Below are 15,313 nucleotides of genomic sequence, written 5' to 3'. Positions count from 1 at the left end.
CTAAAATGAGGGCTGGAAAAATGTATTGCATTGAAGAAGGTTCCCTTTGGAAGTTTTTTTTTTTTATTTAATTTTTTATATTTTTTATTATTATTTTTTATTTGGATCTGTACATTCTAGATTGACAGTGCTGAAATGTATTGAAGTGTTCTGAAACACTGAATAAAATGGTCTATAACAAATTATATCATCTATATATTTATCTACACAAACACACAAATATATATATATGTATATATAATTATATATATGTATATACCTTTTATAATATGGCTGTATTGAAAAAGTTTACTTACTTGAGTAAAGAAAACACACTGGATTGTAAAGGAGATCAGACAGGACTGATAGCTTTGTTTTCCCCTAAGGTTTAAGGCTCTCCTTGTGAGATTGGGCTGTCTGTGTATTTTCCTCAATATAAGTCCCTAAACGTCGACCTTCTTTTTGAACAATCTGAGCCGTCTACAACATACAGTACAAGATCCGATTTCCCCTATAACCCTAAAACAACCAAACTCTTCAATGAGAAAGGCTCTCTTAGCGATATTGCATCTCGATTGCATAAAAAGAAAAACATATGAAAGTAATTCAAAAGAACCATTTCTAAAGGGACACTTTATACAACTGACTTATGAAGCCATTCCCTTCTGGATCTCCCTGTATTGCTTAACGCTGCATCATCGGGTTTCCCAACAACCAATCAGACCCACCACGTTATCACATCGCTGTACAGCACGTAACTATACATCTCATGTTTACACAAGACACAGTGCTATATACACACATTATATACTTGTTTTCTATTTATATATATAATCATGTAAACCAGCACATCTCTCACTTGTTTAGTAGTATACATACTAAGCACAAACACTCATTCAGTTTGTTTTCTCAAGATCTTATTGGGCAAACTGGTCTGTAATATTCAGAGGCCGTGTCCGAGTAACAGCTCAGTACCGTAAAAGGGAACGTCCTGATAGGGTACTTTAACACTGAATAAGGCGTTCTGTACTTAGTGTGCGCTCTAGTAAAAGTCGAAAGAGAATTCAGTCATGTAAACATTCAGGTTTGGGGGGTGTGTTTCGGGATAAAGGGGAGAGGCAGACGGCCCTCCCTAAACCAGCACGCACATACTGTACATGCGCGCACTGGCTCACAACTGCACTAGATCCACAGGCCGAGGGTTCGAGGAGACCCTGCAGAATAAAAGCAACGGGTCCCAGCATATAATAAGGGACAGACCCATCCCTAGACCCCATAAAAGACACGGACAACACGCAGATATACACCGGTACACATTTAGACTTCAAAAAACACACACACACAAAGGACAAATAGAGAAGTAGCCACAAGGTAAGAGCTAGAAAAAACCCGCAGATCTTCCCCTGTCAGAAAGGAGAGAGTAAAAAAAGAGTGTTTGAGCTTAGAGAGAGAAAGAGTATGAGAGAGTGACATGTAAACAAAGCAGAGATACGACCGTATCTCTAATGAGATTGAGCTCTGGAAAGATCTTCCTCGTTTACCGCCACCCTTCTCTCAACTGATGACAGGAGCGCTCCTATGAGCCAACCGCCTGGATGCCGGTCAGGGCTATGCTACTGGGAGAGTCCAAGCACATAACTTTTGTACTTTTAAAGATGGGCGTTACAATCGCATTTGTGATGGGTACATTCCATTTCTCGAAAAACAATCAAAACCTCTCTGTCAGATTTGGAGTTTTGTGTATTCAAAAACCAAATTGTGCCGCATTCTAGCGACTAAATCAGCAATAGAAACTGGTAAGAAGAGTAATAACCGGTTTCCAATTGGTCTGTCAAATCGATTGCCCCCCCCCCAAACTCACACCATTGGCTGCTCAAACAAACAGAGCGATATTTTGATACACTTTTTTTGTGTTTACTTGATTCTCTTCATTTTAAGCCAGGATTGAACGTATTTTAACATAAAAAAAAGGACAAGGTGGGGTTTGGACTCCAGCAGCAAAAGCCCCTTCCACATCAGAGGAGGGTAGAGGCCAGACTAAAGAAGCACTACCTCGTTTGAGTGCATAGATGAAATCAAGGAAGCACTAAAATTACAAAAAGACTACTTTTTTCTTGACTTTTTGATTTGTAAACTCTACCTTGTAGGATTTTTTTTGTTTGTCATTTTTTTCAATCCACTTTTCATCGTAACACGCACGCACGCACGCACACACACACAGAGAGTTGAACATCCACAAAGTTTTGCTAATACAAAGCAGTTATTGTTTATATATTTGTACGACAAAATGGTGAAAGCACCTTGCAGGTCTATGAAGAGAGGACAAAAGGGGTACAAAAAAAAAAAAAAAGCACACACACGTCACAACAACCAATGGAAAAGAGTGCGGTTTGCTACGAAGCTCGAGCCGCTCGCGACGTCATGAATGGCATCAAACACACACGGTGTCTCAGAGCTGTTTCTGTTCATTTGTAATCCTCCCACCCCAATGTCCTCCGATCCTCAGTTAGAAGTGACAAGGTCTATTTTTTTATTCCAATGTTCAAAATGTAAACATGAAGAAGTGCCTTGGTTGAGGTTCTGAGGTGAGTCTCGGACAGGGCATGACGCTGGAGGCGTGGTAAGGCGTGTCAGCGATGCAGGCTTCTCTGGGCCTCTTTCAGCAGAGCGTCAAAGTCCAGTGCGTCATACTTGCTCTTCACCGGACCTGGACCCGCCTCATCTGAACAGCAAAACACTTGCAGTTAGTTTGAAATCCTCAAGAAAACGGCTAATATTCAATTAAAATTATATTTGGTCAAATAAAAAATATATACTATATATATATATAGTGTAGTTTAGTATATATACCAGTGTAGTAATTGACAGTAATATTATATAATATAATATATTAGTAAGTGACAGCAGCCTAATATACCCTTAAAGTGACAGCAGCCTAATCTACCCTTAAAGTGATAGCATCCTAATATACACTTAAAGTGATAGAAGCCTAATCTACCCTTAAAGTGACAGCAGCCTAATATACACTTAAAGTGACAGCAGCCTAATATACCCTTAAAGTGACAGCAGCCTAATATACCCTTAAAGTGACAGCAGCCTAATCTACCCTTAAAGTGATAGCATCCTAATATACACTTAAAGTGATAGAAGCCTAATCTACCCTTAAAGTGACAGCAGCCTAATATACACTTAAAGTGACAGCAGCCTAATCTACCCTTAAAGTGACAGCAGCCTAATATACACTTAAAGTGACAGCAGCCTAATATACCCTTAAAGTGACAGCAGCCTAATATACCCTTATGCTGCGTTCACACCAAACGCGAATAGAGCATCTGGCGTGAGTGATTTCAATGTTAAGTCAATGTAAAGGCGCGTTGACGCGCGTCTGGAGGTCCCGCGGCACGGAATGGCGCGTTTCGCTCGGCGCGAAGGACGCGAATCCACCTCATTCGCGCGTCCAGTTCGCGAATTCGCGTCTGACGCCCGAGTTGAAAAAGTTGAACGTTGGCGTCAATTCGCGCCGCGTTAACCAATCAGGAGCCTGCTCGCTGCGGTCACGTGGTAAAGTGACGTGATGAGAAACCCTGCATCATTTAAAAATAGAACTATTGTGTCACAAAAATTTAGTTTTAAGACTTTTTCAGGTGAGAATGTAGTTGTTTAAAGCTCAAATCTGTGGTTTATTTATAAAGAGAGCGCCTATTTAAAAAAATTATTTTGTGTTTTTGGAGTTGTGAGATCCAGGCAATCACCGGGCAATCACCGCTAATAACCCCGCCGAGAACAGCCTTTCCTCGGCCAGTCCTTCTGGCGTCTGCCGCTGGCTCTGATGTCTCTGTAGTGGTTCGTCTTGTGTAGATCTAACGGGCGATCTTTGCTCTCATGAATCTATAATTTGTTGTCTGCCAAATCGATTTGACTGAGGGTAAAGAGAAGTTTCATAACTTTAGATTTTAAGGATATTTAAATATACATGCAGTGAAGATAATGTAGGAGTTGCCTGGACCACATTTGTGTGGCTATTAATGCTTAATATATATGTTTAATGAAAATGAAAAGAGGCAGAGTGGTGTTTTATGACATATTTCTCCTGGAGTGCTTTGAATGCGCGTCAATTTCGCTTCCAGCACTTCGATTTCCAACTCGCTGTGGACGCGCGAATGCATTCAAAATGTTCATGCGTGAAACTAGATTTTGACGCTCTATTCGCGTTTGGTGTGAACGCAGCATTAAAGTGACAGCAGCCTAATATACCCTTACTGCCTAATATACCCTTAAAGTGACAGCAGCCAAATATACCCTTAAAGTGACAGCAGCCAAATATACCCTTAAAGTGACATCAGCCTAATATACCCTTAAAGTGACAGCTGCCTAATATACTCTTAAAGTGACAGCAGCCAAATATACCCTTAAAGTGACAGCAGCCTAATATACCTTTAAAGTGACAAGTGACAGCAGCCTAATATGCCCTTAAAGCTACACTGTGTGATATTTTCCCCCATCTAGCGGTGAAAAGGTATATGACCATCCAGTGAATATTAGTTTCTGTTCCTCTCAATTCCGATTTCGTTTTTAACTCCTACGGTGGCCGATTTAGTCCAAGATTAACATGGCTTCCAGTTCGACCTCGTCCACATTCGACACGGTGCCATCGAGTGTTAAAACGCGAAGCTTGAATTTTACGGGTATGTCCCTCTTTGGCTAATGTACTTTCAAGATGGAGGGGCAACATGGCGACCGGCATTCGAACCCCTCACCCGTATGTATTTTCAATGGCATATTATAAACTTACGAGAATACTTTATTACTTGAAAGAAGTAAATATATATTAATGAGCACATATATTTTTGAAAGAACTAAGTGTTTTTAGCTAAGAATAAACTAAAAAAGTTACACAGTGTAGCTTTAAAGTGAAAAGTGACAGCAGCCTAATATACCCTTGAAGTGACAGCAGCCTAATATACCTTTAAAGTGACAAGTGACAACAGCCTAATATACCCTTAAAGTGAGAGCAGCCTAATATACCCTTAAAGTGACAGATTGATCTATCTATCTATCTATCTATCTATCTATCTATCTATCTATCTATCTATCTATCTATCTATCTATCTATCTATCTATCTATCTATCTATCTATCTATCTATCTATCTATCTATCTATCTATCTATCTATCTATCTATCTATCTACCAAACATTGATATAGGCTAGGTATAATATGACTCAGCACATTAGATTGGACAATGAGTTCAATTTAAAATGCTTAAAGCAAGCTGCTTTTTCATTATCATTGTCTAGAACTGACTTCACACATTGTTTAGTCCCTCAACTTGATTTAATAGCAAAGCACTGCAGTGTACTGGCCTGACTATAATTAAAACGGCACCCTGCTTTTTCAAGTGGGTCAACCAAGAATCACAAAGTCTTTTTTTCCTATTTAAATGCAAATGAAGTTGAATTAGGCCGTTTATTAGCTTAGAAATGAGAAGACACCTTCCTCTGATTCAGAACAGAGCACCAGACATCTGATGCAAAGAAAACATCAAAGAGACAGAAAGCTCTCTGTTCTCTTACCCAGATCTATGTAACGCTTCCTGCCGAACCGCCGGCTGCTGTTCCCTCCGCTCGGACCAAGCGAGTCCCACCTGTGCCGTGAGGTCTGGCCATTCTGAGTGGGCCTCAGTGTGATCACTCCACAACGCTCCCTACACAGGCACACAAACACAGACAAACTTCAGTACTCTATTCTCCCACTCACTGCTGAGGGCATGATAAGGTCAGGCAACTAGATGGAAATGGAACCTACTCGTTTTTGATGACCACTTTACAGTCCTCTGGACGGCCGAAGGCCTCGAAGCGCTTACGCAGCATGGACTGAGTGACACTGCTTGGAAGGTTGTGAATGTAGATCACTTGGCACTTGTTCTGAAAATGCACAGTGATTAGAACAAATACGCTCCACACCACTTAAAAGAAAACGAACAAGACATCAAATGCATCTATGCCTTTGATAATAAGGTTAGTGCTGCAACTACTAAAATCGGTTTGTAAACACAACCTACCACATCATTCTCTTGTCCACACTTTGTCTTGCTCCTTTTTTCAGTTGCTTCGTGGCATGTCTCTGAGCTCTCATCGCTGAAAGAGGAATAACAGGGCTGAGTTATTCAAAATGGCTAATAAATGGGAAAAAAAGTTAGCATCTTGCTAATAGCAGAGCGGCACTGGGATTTGTGCTCCATTTGATGTACAGTAGGATATTCCTCCCCCATGACTTCCAAACATAAAGGTGTTTCATTCCCTGACACTCAAATTATGGCATATAAAGAAACAAATGCAAATGCTAACATTAGCATAGCAGTTGTACGACAGTCAACAAATAGTCTTGGCTAAGGATAAATAATGTTCTGCAACTGAAAGTGATTTTCGATATTGTTCCACTGTGTTGTCATCGCTATGGCTGTGATGTGGAGTTGCCTTTTCTCAATTTAGAAATTATAATTATTAAAAACGTTATAGTTATTGTTATCGTCCTTGCTGTGAACGGACCTTGAAACAAGTAGCCGCCTTTATGCAAATATCTTATTAATAAATAAATGCTTATTGATAAAAGTTGATTTAACATTAGTCATCAGTTATCCAACACTGTGCTAGCTACATTCAACTGTATTGTGTCTTTTGGTTATTTTCAGATAAATCTTGCATTATTAATACACTTACAAAAGTCGATTATGGGAATTATTAAATTATTACTACATAACAGCTTACATTTTACTGATGAAGTCTCTGCCATTTTGAGTGTTTCATGACGTTGCAACAGAAGTCGAAACTCTCAGAAAATTATGAGTTCTACATGGATGTTAGTGCTTTTTAGAAATTGTAATCTGATAATTATTATAAATCTGACATAGCATGAACGCACCTTCAGCAAGGCATTTTATTTCCCTGAGTGCTGCCATGTTTGTGTGACACGCGCATTTAAACTTTGTACTTTTCGAAATCGGGAAGTCAGAAATTTCCGAGTTCAACAAAACACAGCAATAGAAAAACGTATCAATTCAGTACCTGAAGGGAAGTTTGCAGCTGGGTGAGGGGGGTGAACAGGAAACTGGGGACTGGGCGTCCAGCTCTGGGGTGGGAGAACGGACAGGTGAGGGCTCACCGGTCTGCTCTGGACTGGACATGGACAAAGTGGTCAAATCGTCCTCAGTCCTTTGCTGGTACTCAAGGACCTTCGTTAGGAGCCTCTCCTCCTGTCCCTCAATCTCCCCGTTCTTCACATCCATCTCATCATCCTCCTCCGCCAATTCCACATGGCACTGAGAGCTGAGTGCCGCCACCGTTCTCTTGCGACTCTCTCCCAGGCCCAATAGGCAGTAATCGTGGTCCCCGTACGCACGTTGCGTCCCACCCATAGAGTCTGTGTCGCCCGTTTGGCCCATCTTGCGCAGATGGGCGTACAGTTCTGTCTGCTCTGGGACCTTGCGTATGTGTGCCCGCGCCAGGCACGAGCTCTTGGTGGTGAGCTCAGCTTTTCCGTCTGGTTTGAAGAGCTCATCCTCCACTGGTTTATGAGGGGGTGTGGTGGGGGGAGTCAGGCCTGGAAAACACACGCTCATTAATCACTGTAACACGCACGTGAGCGCCACAACCGAATGCACTAGAATATCAAACATTCTGTTATTAGTCACAGTGCACAATGAACATAATTAATGAACCTTACAAAAAGAGTCATACATAATATTAAATGTGTGATATATAATAATGACAAATGAACTTGAATCAATAATTATTTGCAGTGGACATCCACTAGCCTAATTTAGACACGTCCAAAATCCTGTGCAAATACTGGCAAGCTACTTGCATGTGTGAGAACATATGAAGTGAATCAAGTGCTAATTGCTCACACAATGCCAAAAATGGCAAACTTATAAAAATACCCCTGACTAAGTGCGTAATATTACCTGCTGTGCCACACAGTTCCACACACAGAGTCTGCTCAAAGGGCTTGTGGGCATACTGCATGTCTCTGATCAGGAAAATATGCAAAAGAGAATACAGAATCTATTAAACTCGTACATGGACAAGAAAAAGGACAATGCATCAGATTTACTGCTTTAGAGGTTTATATTTGTAGCAGGGTTTGATTGATCTGGGTTGTTTTACTTCACACCGCGTCTGAGCTATGTATATGCATAGAACAACAAATGACTGTAATTGGTAGAAGAACCTCTGGGCTATTTATATAAAAGTTTTACTGCGAGAGACTGAGTGTTTTGTTATGTAAAAACAGCGACTCTACAAGCCTCCTCTAGGCAATTTTAAAGATGGACGGAGTCCAATGGTGGTCTTAAACTTTAGGCCTGGACGTGTTCCAGGGCTCTAGAATAGATTAGGTATGAATGGAACACATACCCATTGGATTTGGATGCCAGCGGCAGACAGAGGCAGGATCGTTTCTCTGCAATCAGAACAACAGACAGTGTCATTGTAAGAGATCAGCACACACAGAAGAGTTCCTGAACTGGCTCTCTGAAGATTAAAAACGTGCTTGATGGTACATTATAGGTTTTTCAGATAAGTGTTTGGTTTCTGGGTTCTTTAAAGCACAAGTAAATAGATAGTTTTCTAAAGAACTACAGATCAAAAACATTCTTTGAGGACTTAAAAAAGATAAAGGAAAAATCATACCATATTTTTCTTTTCAAATATATCAAGGTTTTTAGGGTGTTATACTGACTTAACTAACATTATATATATATATATATATATATATATATATATATATATATATATATATATATATATATATATATATATATATATATATATATATATATATATATATATTTGATTTTATTATTTTTCAAGCAAGTGACAAAATATATTAACATTGTAATATTTATGTATATTTAAATATTTTCTTTTCTCAGCCATTTAGTCACTTTTTTTTAATTTCATTCTCAAGACAGATAAATATCGAATTTAAATTGATATTTTATAACATTTTAATTCAGCAAGTTTATAAAAAAGTAGATTTTTTTTTAAATTGATTAAAAGATTCAGAGGCAAAAAGTGACTTTTCATGTGAACCTATAGTTTAAGGAGTATTTTTCCCATGTATGTTTGATGGTGACTAATGTCTTACCGTCCCTGTAGCATGGGTTGTGGGCTTCAGAGGCCTTGTGGGAGTTGGTCTTCTGGTTGCTATCAGAAGGAGGCTCAGTGGGAGGATGTTTGACCACATTCTCCTCTTCCCTGGATTGCCCGGCAATGGGCTCCATCCGCCCACAGTTCTCACGGATTTTCTTAGCGAATCGGCTGGGAAAGGAGGCTAGCCGGCGAGAACGCCTAACTGAAAAGGAGCCTTCCTCTGGCTCTGGGCTTTTGGGGCGTTTTACGGCCTTTTGCAAGCTCTCAAAGTCTGAGTCTTTAGCTTCCGCTTTGGGCAGACGTGCAGGGGAGGAAGAAACGCCAGCGCCGGGCCGAGTCGCAGCCCCTCTGCAGTGGATGTAAGGGGGGCTGTGCATTCTGTAAGGCTTGCTTACGTCAAAGGAACTGACTGCCACTAACAGCTCCTTGAGCAGGGAGTGGGCTTTGATTTCCCTGCGGCGAGCGAAGGGCACCCTCGGCCGGGTCCCGCTGCTGGTCTGGGGGGCCGGTTTCTGAGAGTTCTGAGGAAGGCCACGGGGGACCTGCGAGCTCTCAGGCTTGGTCTTTCGCGCCAAAGCCTCGCGCTCTTTGCGATCCCAGCTGGCCTGTTTGCGTATCGGCAGGCAGTACGTGTGCATGTATTTGATGAGCTCCACTACAGAGTGCAATTCCTTCTCTGAGGAGAACTGAGGCTTTGCTGGCTCGACGCACACCATGCTCTCACCCTCGCTGCTGGATGACTCCTCTTCTTCCTCCTCCGAGTCACTGTCCTCTTCATCCTCCTCTTCCTCTTCCTCAGTGTCAGCGGAAGGCGTGTCCTCTGCATCCCGTTCGGTGGTGAGGTGGCGGTGCAGTTCAGTGCAAAGACGACCGGTGGGCCTCACTGGTCGTGGCTTACGCTCCTGTGTGCTTGATTTGTCCTTCTGTGGAGAGAGAAGGAGACATTTAATTTAACCGTTTAATATCAAATACAAAAGAAATATAATAAAGCAAAAAGCCTCAAGAGGATGTCCATTACAGGATTTTATTATGCTTGAGAGATTCTGTTTTGAACTGTGTGATGCAGAGTGGTAAAATCACTTTTATACACAGCCTCAGGGGATTACTACTTTTATGAAAGGCCATCGACAGCAATAAAGGATAATATTCTTCAATAAAGAAATTACATTGATTAAAATTAAGACTAAAGACATTTTTGATATTACAGAAGATTGATATATGAAATAAATGCTGTTCTTTTGAACTTTATATTCATCAAAAATTCAAAGAAAAATGTATCATGGTTTCCACAAATATATTAAGCAGCACAACTGTTTTCTACAATGATAATAATAAGATTTTTTTTTTTGTTGCTAACAGGTTAAGCAGCAAATCATCATGTTACAATGATCTCTGAAGGATCATGTGACACTTTTCATTCAGCTGAAAATTCAGCTTTGAATTCACAGTAATAAATTATATTTTAAAATATATCAAAATAGGAAACGTTTCTTTTAAATGATCATAATATTTCACAATATTACTGTTTTACTGTATTTTTAATCAAATAAATGCAGCCTTGGTGAGCACAAGAGATTTCTTTGCAAAAACTTAATTACCATCTTACTGACCCCAAACTTTTGACCGTCAGTATATAAATCTTTTTTTTTTTTTTACATACATTATAATTTTGTACTATTTATATTTTATTTTGTGTGTGTGCACGGTATGTTTGGTTCAGGTATACCCCATGTTATACCCACACAGATGGCATTATCTGAAATCCTTGGGGAAAGTGTGGACAAGTACTAGTCAGGTGAAATCCCTCTTTCATTCTGATTGGATAATAAGAGCAGACTGCTATAAAAACAATCATTGTGTTCTTGTGTTAGCAATGGTTAACTCCAAAGACGTGCAGCCATCATTGCTTTACATCAAAATGGCCTCACATACAAGGAAATTGCTACAAAGAATATTGCACCTGATCATCACAGGATCATCAAGAACTACAAGGAAAGCGGTTCAACTGTAGTGAGGAATTGTCCAGCAAGCGTCAGGACAGTATCCTCCTGAGGAGTCGTCTATGGAATCATGTTGCCACCAGTGCAGAGCTTGCTCAATATTGGCAGCAGAAGGGTGTGAGTGCATCTGCATGCACAGTGAGGAGAAGACTTTTGGACAGTGGCCTAGTGTACAGAAGGACAGCAAATAAGCTATTTCTTTCCAAGAAAAACATCATTAAATTCTGAAGGAAGAACAAGGATTGGACAGCAGATGACTGGTGCAAAGTTATTTTCTGATGAAGCCCCCTTCCAACTGTTTGGGACATCTGGAAATTCGATTGTCTGGAGAATAAAGGGTGAACGCTACCATGAGTCCAAATCAAGTCCAAGTATCCAAATCATGTAAAGACCATCCATGTTTGGGGTTGCTTTTCATCCAACAATTTCAACTTTCAATTCTGCCCAGAAACACTGCCATGAATAAAAAATGGTATCAAAACGTCCTGCAGGAGAAACTTCTCCCAACGATCCAGGAGCAATTTGGTGATTATCCGTGCAGCATGATGGAGCACCATGTCACAAGGCAAGAGAGACAATGAAGTGGCTTGGAGATCATTACATTGAAATTTTGGATCTGTGGCCAGGCAACACCCTGGATCTTAATCCCATAGAGAAGCTGTGGTCAATCCTCAAAAGAAATTTGAGGATTGCGAGTGGACGAACAGAAGCCCACAAATTGTGATCCGAGCACTAATAAAGCAATAATGGATCGCTATAAGTCAGGATTTGGCCAACAAGCAGTTATCCAGCAAGCCAGAGCAAATTGCAGAGGTTATGAAGAAGGCGGCTCAACACTGTAAATATTAAGACTCTTTGCATATATTGCATGTTTTTGCCAATAAAAGCCTTTAAATTTATGAAACGCTTATCATTGCCTTCCAGTATACCATAGAAACATGAAAAAATATTCTACAAATACTGAAGCAGTAAACTTTGCAAAACACAAAATTCATGTCACTGCCAATACTTTTCACCACGGTATCAATTAATAACTCTTTCCCCACCACTGAATTTCCGGCTTTCCGTGTTTTCACTGTTATATGGTAGGGCGTTATTACACATCTTCTGAAAGATTATAGAATCTCCAAAGATTCAAAACACATACAAAGAAGCAGAAACAAGTAATAGCATATGTAAGCAGATGCATATAAAATAACGCAATCATCAACATTAAACAGCATAAAACTGCCTAACGTCACTGAATTAAATGTTATAGGACTGTGAAGCTTTGAGGGTGTTGATGGACTCAATCCACTCCATCTATGGTTTGTTCATCGTTTTTAAATCCAATCTTGATGTAGTCTTCACAATAACGCCATTTTCTCAGCTTTTTGCCCAAAATGTTGCTTTTTTAAATGAAACTTCACATTTAATGAGTTGATAAAAAAAGAATCAATGAAGCTAAATTAAAACTTTTGTTTAAAAGCAGAGGCTCTGTTCTTTCTTTTGATATATTACATGTTTAGATACTCATACAACAAAATATTCTGGGGGCCATGACCATTTTTGTGTAAAAAAAAAAGGCCAAAAATGCTAGCGGGGAAAGAGTTAAAACAACAACAAATTTAATTTGTTTTACACATTTACATTTATTTATTTTGCAGTTATAAAATAAAATAAGCTTAAATTAAATAAGCCACATGTACCAAAACAGTTTTAGCACTGTAATGACAGAAGTACTAAATCAAAACCATTATAGTGATAGGCATTTGCTCATCTATGTGGAATGTAGCAAGCTATCTTTTGTAACACCCTTATGAAAGCACCAAACATGCAAGCCACGCAGGGCAGCTGAAACCCCTAGAGACTATTTCAGAGTGTATTTTGCTCTAAGGTTACTGTGACAAATGTGCCAAGGTTAGTTGCAAGATATTCTCTTGGTATCTGAGGAACTACTGCCTGTTCTTTTTAAGTAATCTCAAACTCAGTGAACATTGCCCTTTAGGCTGAGTAGAGGCTGTGGCTTTGGCATGACAGATGGCTGCACTCAACTCAAATGCGACAGCGGCCTTAGCCATGGTGCAATGTGCCAACGCGGAGGGAGTGAATGAGGAACCACAGGCTTCACATGCTTTAGAACTTTGAAGCGCAAATCCTCAGTGTGTTTTCTAAAGGCTAGCATGAGCTAATTAGGTATTAGCATTGCGGTGGGAATACGCCACAGCGTAACCAGGTAGTGAGTGGTATTCTTTTTTTTCTACATGTTTTGAGTTTATGCTGCAATCACAGTGGCAGGAACTTCCTCTTACCTTCAGCACAGGCCTCACGGGCTTGACGTGCTGGTTCCTGCTGCTATGGCGATGCACGCTGCCGTCTTTGTGCGACTCGAGGCCCGCAGGCACATTAGGGGGCGACAACAGGAGCTTTTTGAGCTGTGGAGGGAATGAGAGGTGAGGGATTACAATTTGATGGCACACGATGCATTTAAAACACAGCTACTACAAATAGAATCAATCTCTGATGTGTCTGCTTATCAAGAAAGGTTTGCATTTTGTCTTTCAGTGCTCAAACACAACACCGAAAGCTCACGCATAACATTTAAAGCAGTTCTGTGCTCTAGCCACTGAAAGAACAAGACAATACTGGATATTTAAGAAAATCTGACATGGAAGTCTGCCAGACCTAAATGACCAGCACAACCAGAGAAAGCAAAGTAAGAAGAAGCAGCACTGTGTGGTTGAGTCCCTTAAGCGATTGTTAATGTGCCAACTTGGCAGGTCTGTCCATGCCTCTCAGTGTCCATTGAGGAAACCGAAGGGGCGCTGAGGGTTTCAGCTTCTGTGCACCAAACCGTTTTGGCATGCAACGGCCATCTATGCCATGAAAACATGTGCTCCACTGTCCCTGTTCCTGGTGCTTCAATGCACCCCTTGTTTCGCACACAGACTGGCCTCATTTAGGGGTTGAGGTGTAACTGTGACCATTGCCAGCAGAGGGGGCTATCAGCTCTTGGGTAAGACACTATTACCCAGACTAAACTTTGAGACTTTCAGGAGGAAGCTAAACTACACTGGAACAATTCCATTGTTTCCAAATCATCTAACATGGAAATGCATCTGTCTAGACTTGCAAATTTCAGGCACTTTTTAAATGAGAATGCTAGAAAGGTCTGGAAAGGTTGTAAAAAAGACAAGAACTTTACAATATTTTGTAACTTTAAATAATGTTAGCAAATTGAACCTTGTTGTAATACATTAGTTAACATACCAATACCTCTTGGTTTAATTATATTTTTTTATATCGTTAAAAATCATTATCGTCGATAAGCTTTTTTTATGTTTTTAAAAAAAAAAGAATCTTATGCTCAACAAGGTTGCATTTATGTGATCAAAAACACATCAGTATTACTGTCAAATATTATTAAAAATTAAAACCACTGTTTTCTATTTGAATATATTTTAAAATGTTATTTATTCATGTTATGTCAAAGCTGTATTTTCAGCATCGTTACCCCAGTCTTCAGTGTCACATGATCCTTCAGAAATCATTCTAATATGATTTTCTGCTCAAGAAATGTATATTTTTTTTTATTTTTTATTTTATAATAATATTTGAAATAAAAGTTTGATAAATTTCATGCACCCTTGCTAAATAAGTCTTGATTTTTTTTTTTAAATAGATAAAAATCTTAATGACCTCAAACTTTTAAGCAGCAGGTTGTATTAGGCTTGTGATATTTTTCGTTCTAGCAGCACAATAAAAGTACTAGTCTTATTCCCAGATAAATGTACATAATTTCCCTCAATTTAGGAACAATTTGTCCCTCCTTCAGACATCTCTTATATAATTTGGTCCTACACAGCCTTATTTGGTAACTCTATAACAAGTCCAAAAAGAGGCAATGATTATCTCAGTAATCAGATGGTGCCCTTTCGTGGGCGCCAAACAAAGTGATCCTAGAACAATGTGGATTGTGAAAGGCATTGAGTGAAATATAAGACAGTCATTACTGTAAGTATTACCAATCTCTATGGTAAAAATCACAAAACGCACATGACAAACTGGAAAAACAGCTACATTACAATACAAGCCATGCCAACCAACTGTTCAGTATTACAGGAAAAGCAGGGAAAAGAGAGGGAGGGGGAGAGAGAGAATAGAATAGAATAGAAAAGAAAAGAAAAGCAGTCCAACGGGTAAT

The 15,313-nt window shown here is 39.8% G+C and overlaps 1 protein-coding gene across 1 annotated transcript in view; it reads right to left on the bottom strand.

Moving 5' to 3' along the window:
* Positions 1–1,280: 1,280 nt before the first annotated feature.
* Positions 1,281–15,313, bottom strand: part of ppargc1b (peroxisome proliferator-activated receptor gamma, coactivator 1 beta) — a 48,335-nt gene continuing 34,302 nt past the window's right edge. Inside the window, exons 4-12 of the mRNA XM_079839755.1 lie at positions 13,422–13,544; positions 9,126–10,053; positions 8,393–8,438; positions 7,942–8,006; positions 7,043–7,577; positions 6,040–6,115; positions 5,784–5,902; positions 5,552–5,682; positions 1,281–2,701 (exon numbers count right to left, since the gene is read on the bottom strand). Of these exons, the coding sequence (XP_079695881.1) occupies positions 2,610–2,701; positions 5,552–5,682; positions 5,784–5,902; positions 6,040–6,115; positions 7,043–7,577; positions 7,942–8,006; positions 8,393–8,438; positions 9,126–10,053; positions 13,422–13,544 (2,115 nt within the window). The 3' untranslated portion in view covers positions 1,281–2,609. The remainder of the gene's footprint in view (positions 2,702–5,551; positions 5,683–5,783; positions 5,903–6,039; positions 6,116–7,042; positions 7,578–7,941; positions 8,007–8,392; positions 8,439–9,125; positions 10,054–13,421; positions 13,545–15,313) is intronic.

The sequence above is a fragment of the Gobio gobio genome (genome assembly GCF_949357685.1).
Source record: "Gobio gobio genome assembly, chromosome: 16".
NCBI classification, from domain to species: domain Eukaryota; kingdom Metazoa; phylum Chordata; class Actinopteri; order Cypriniformes; family Gobionidae; genus Gobio; species Gobio gobio.
Note: the sequence above shows the minus strand (reverse complement) of the source record. Positions and strands in the feature narration are given on the sequence as shown.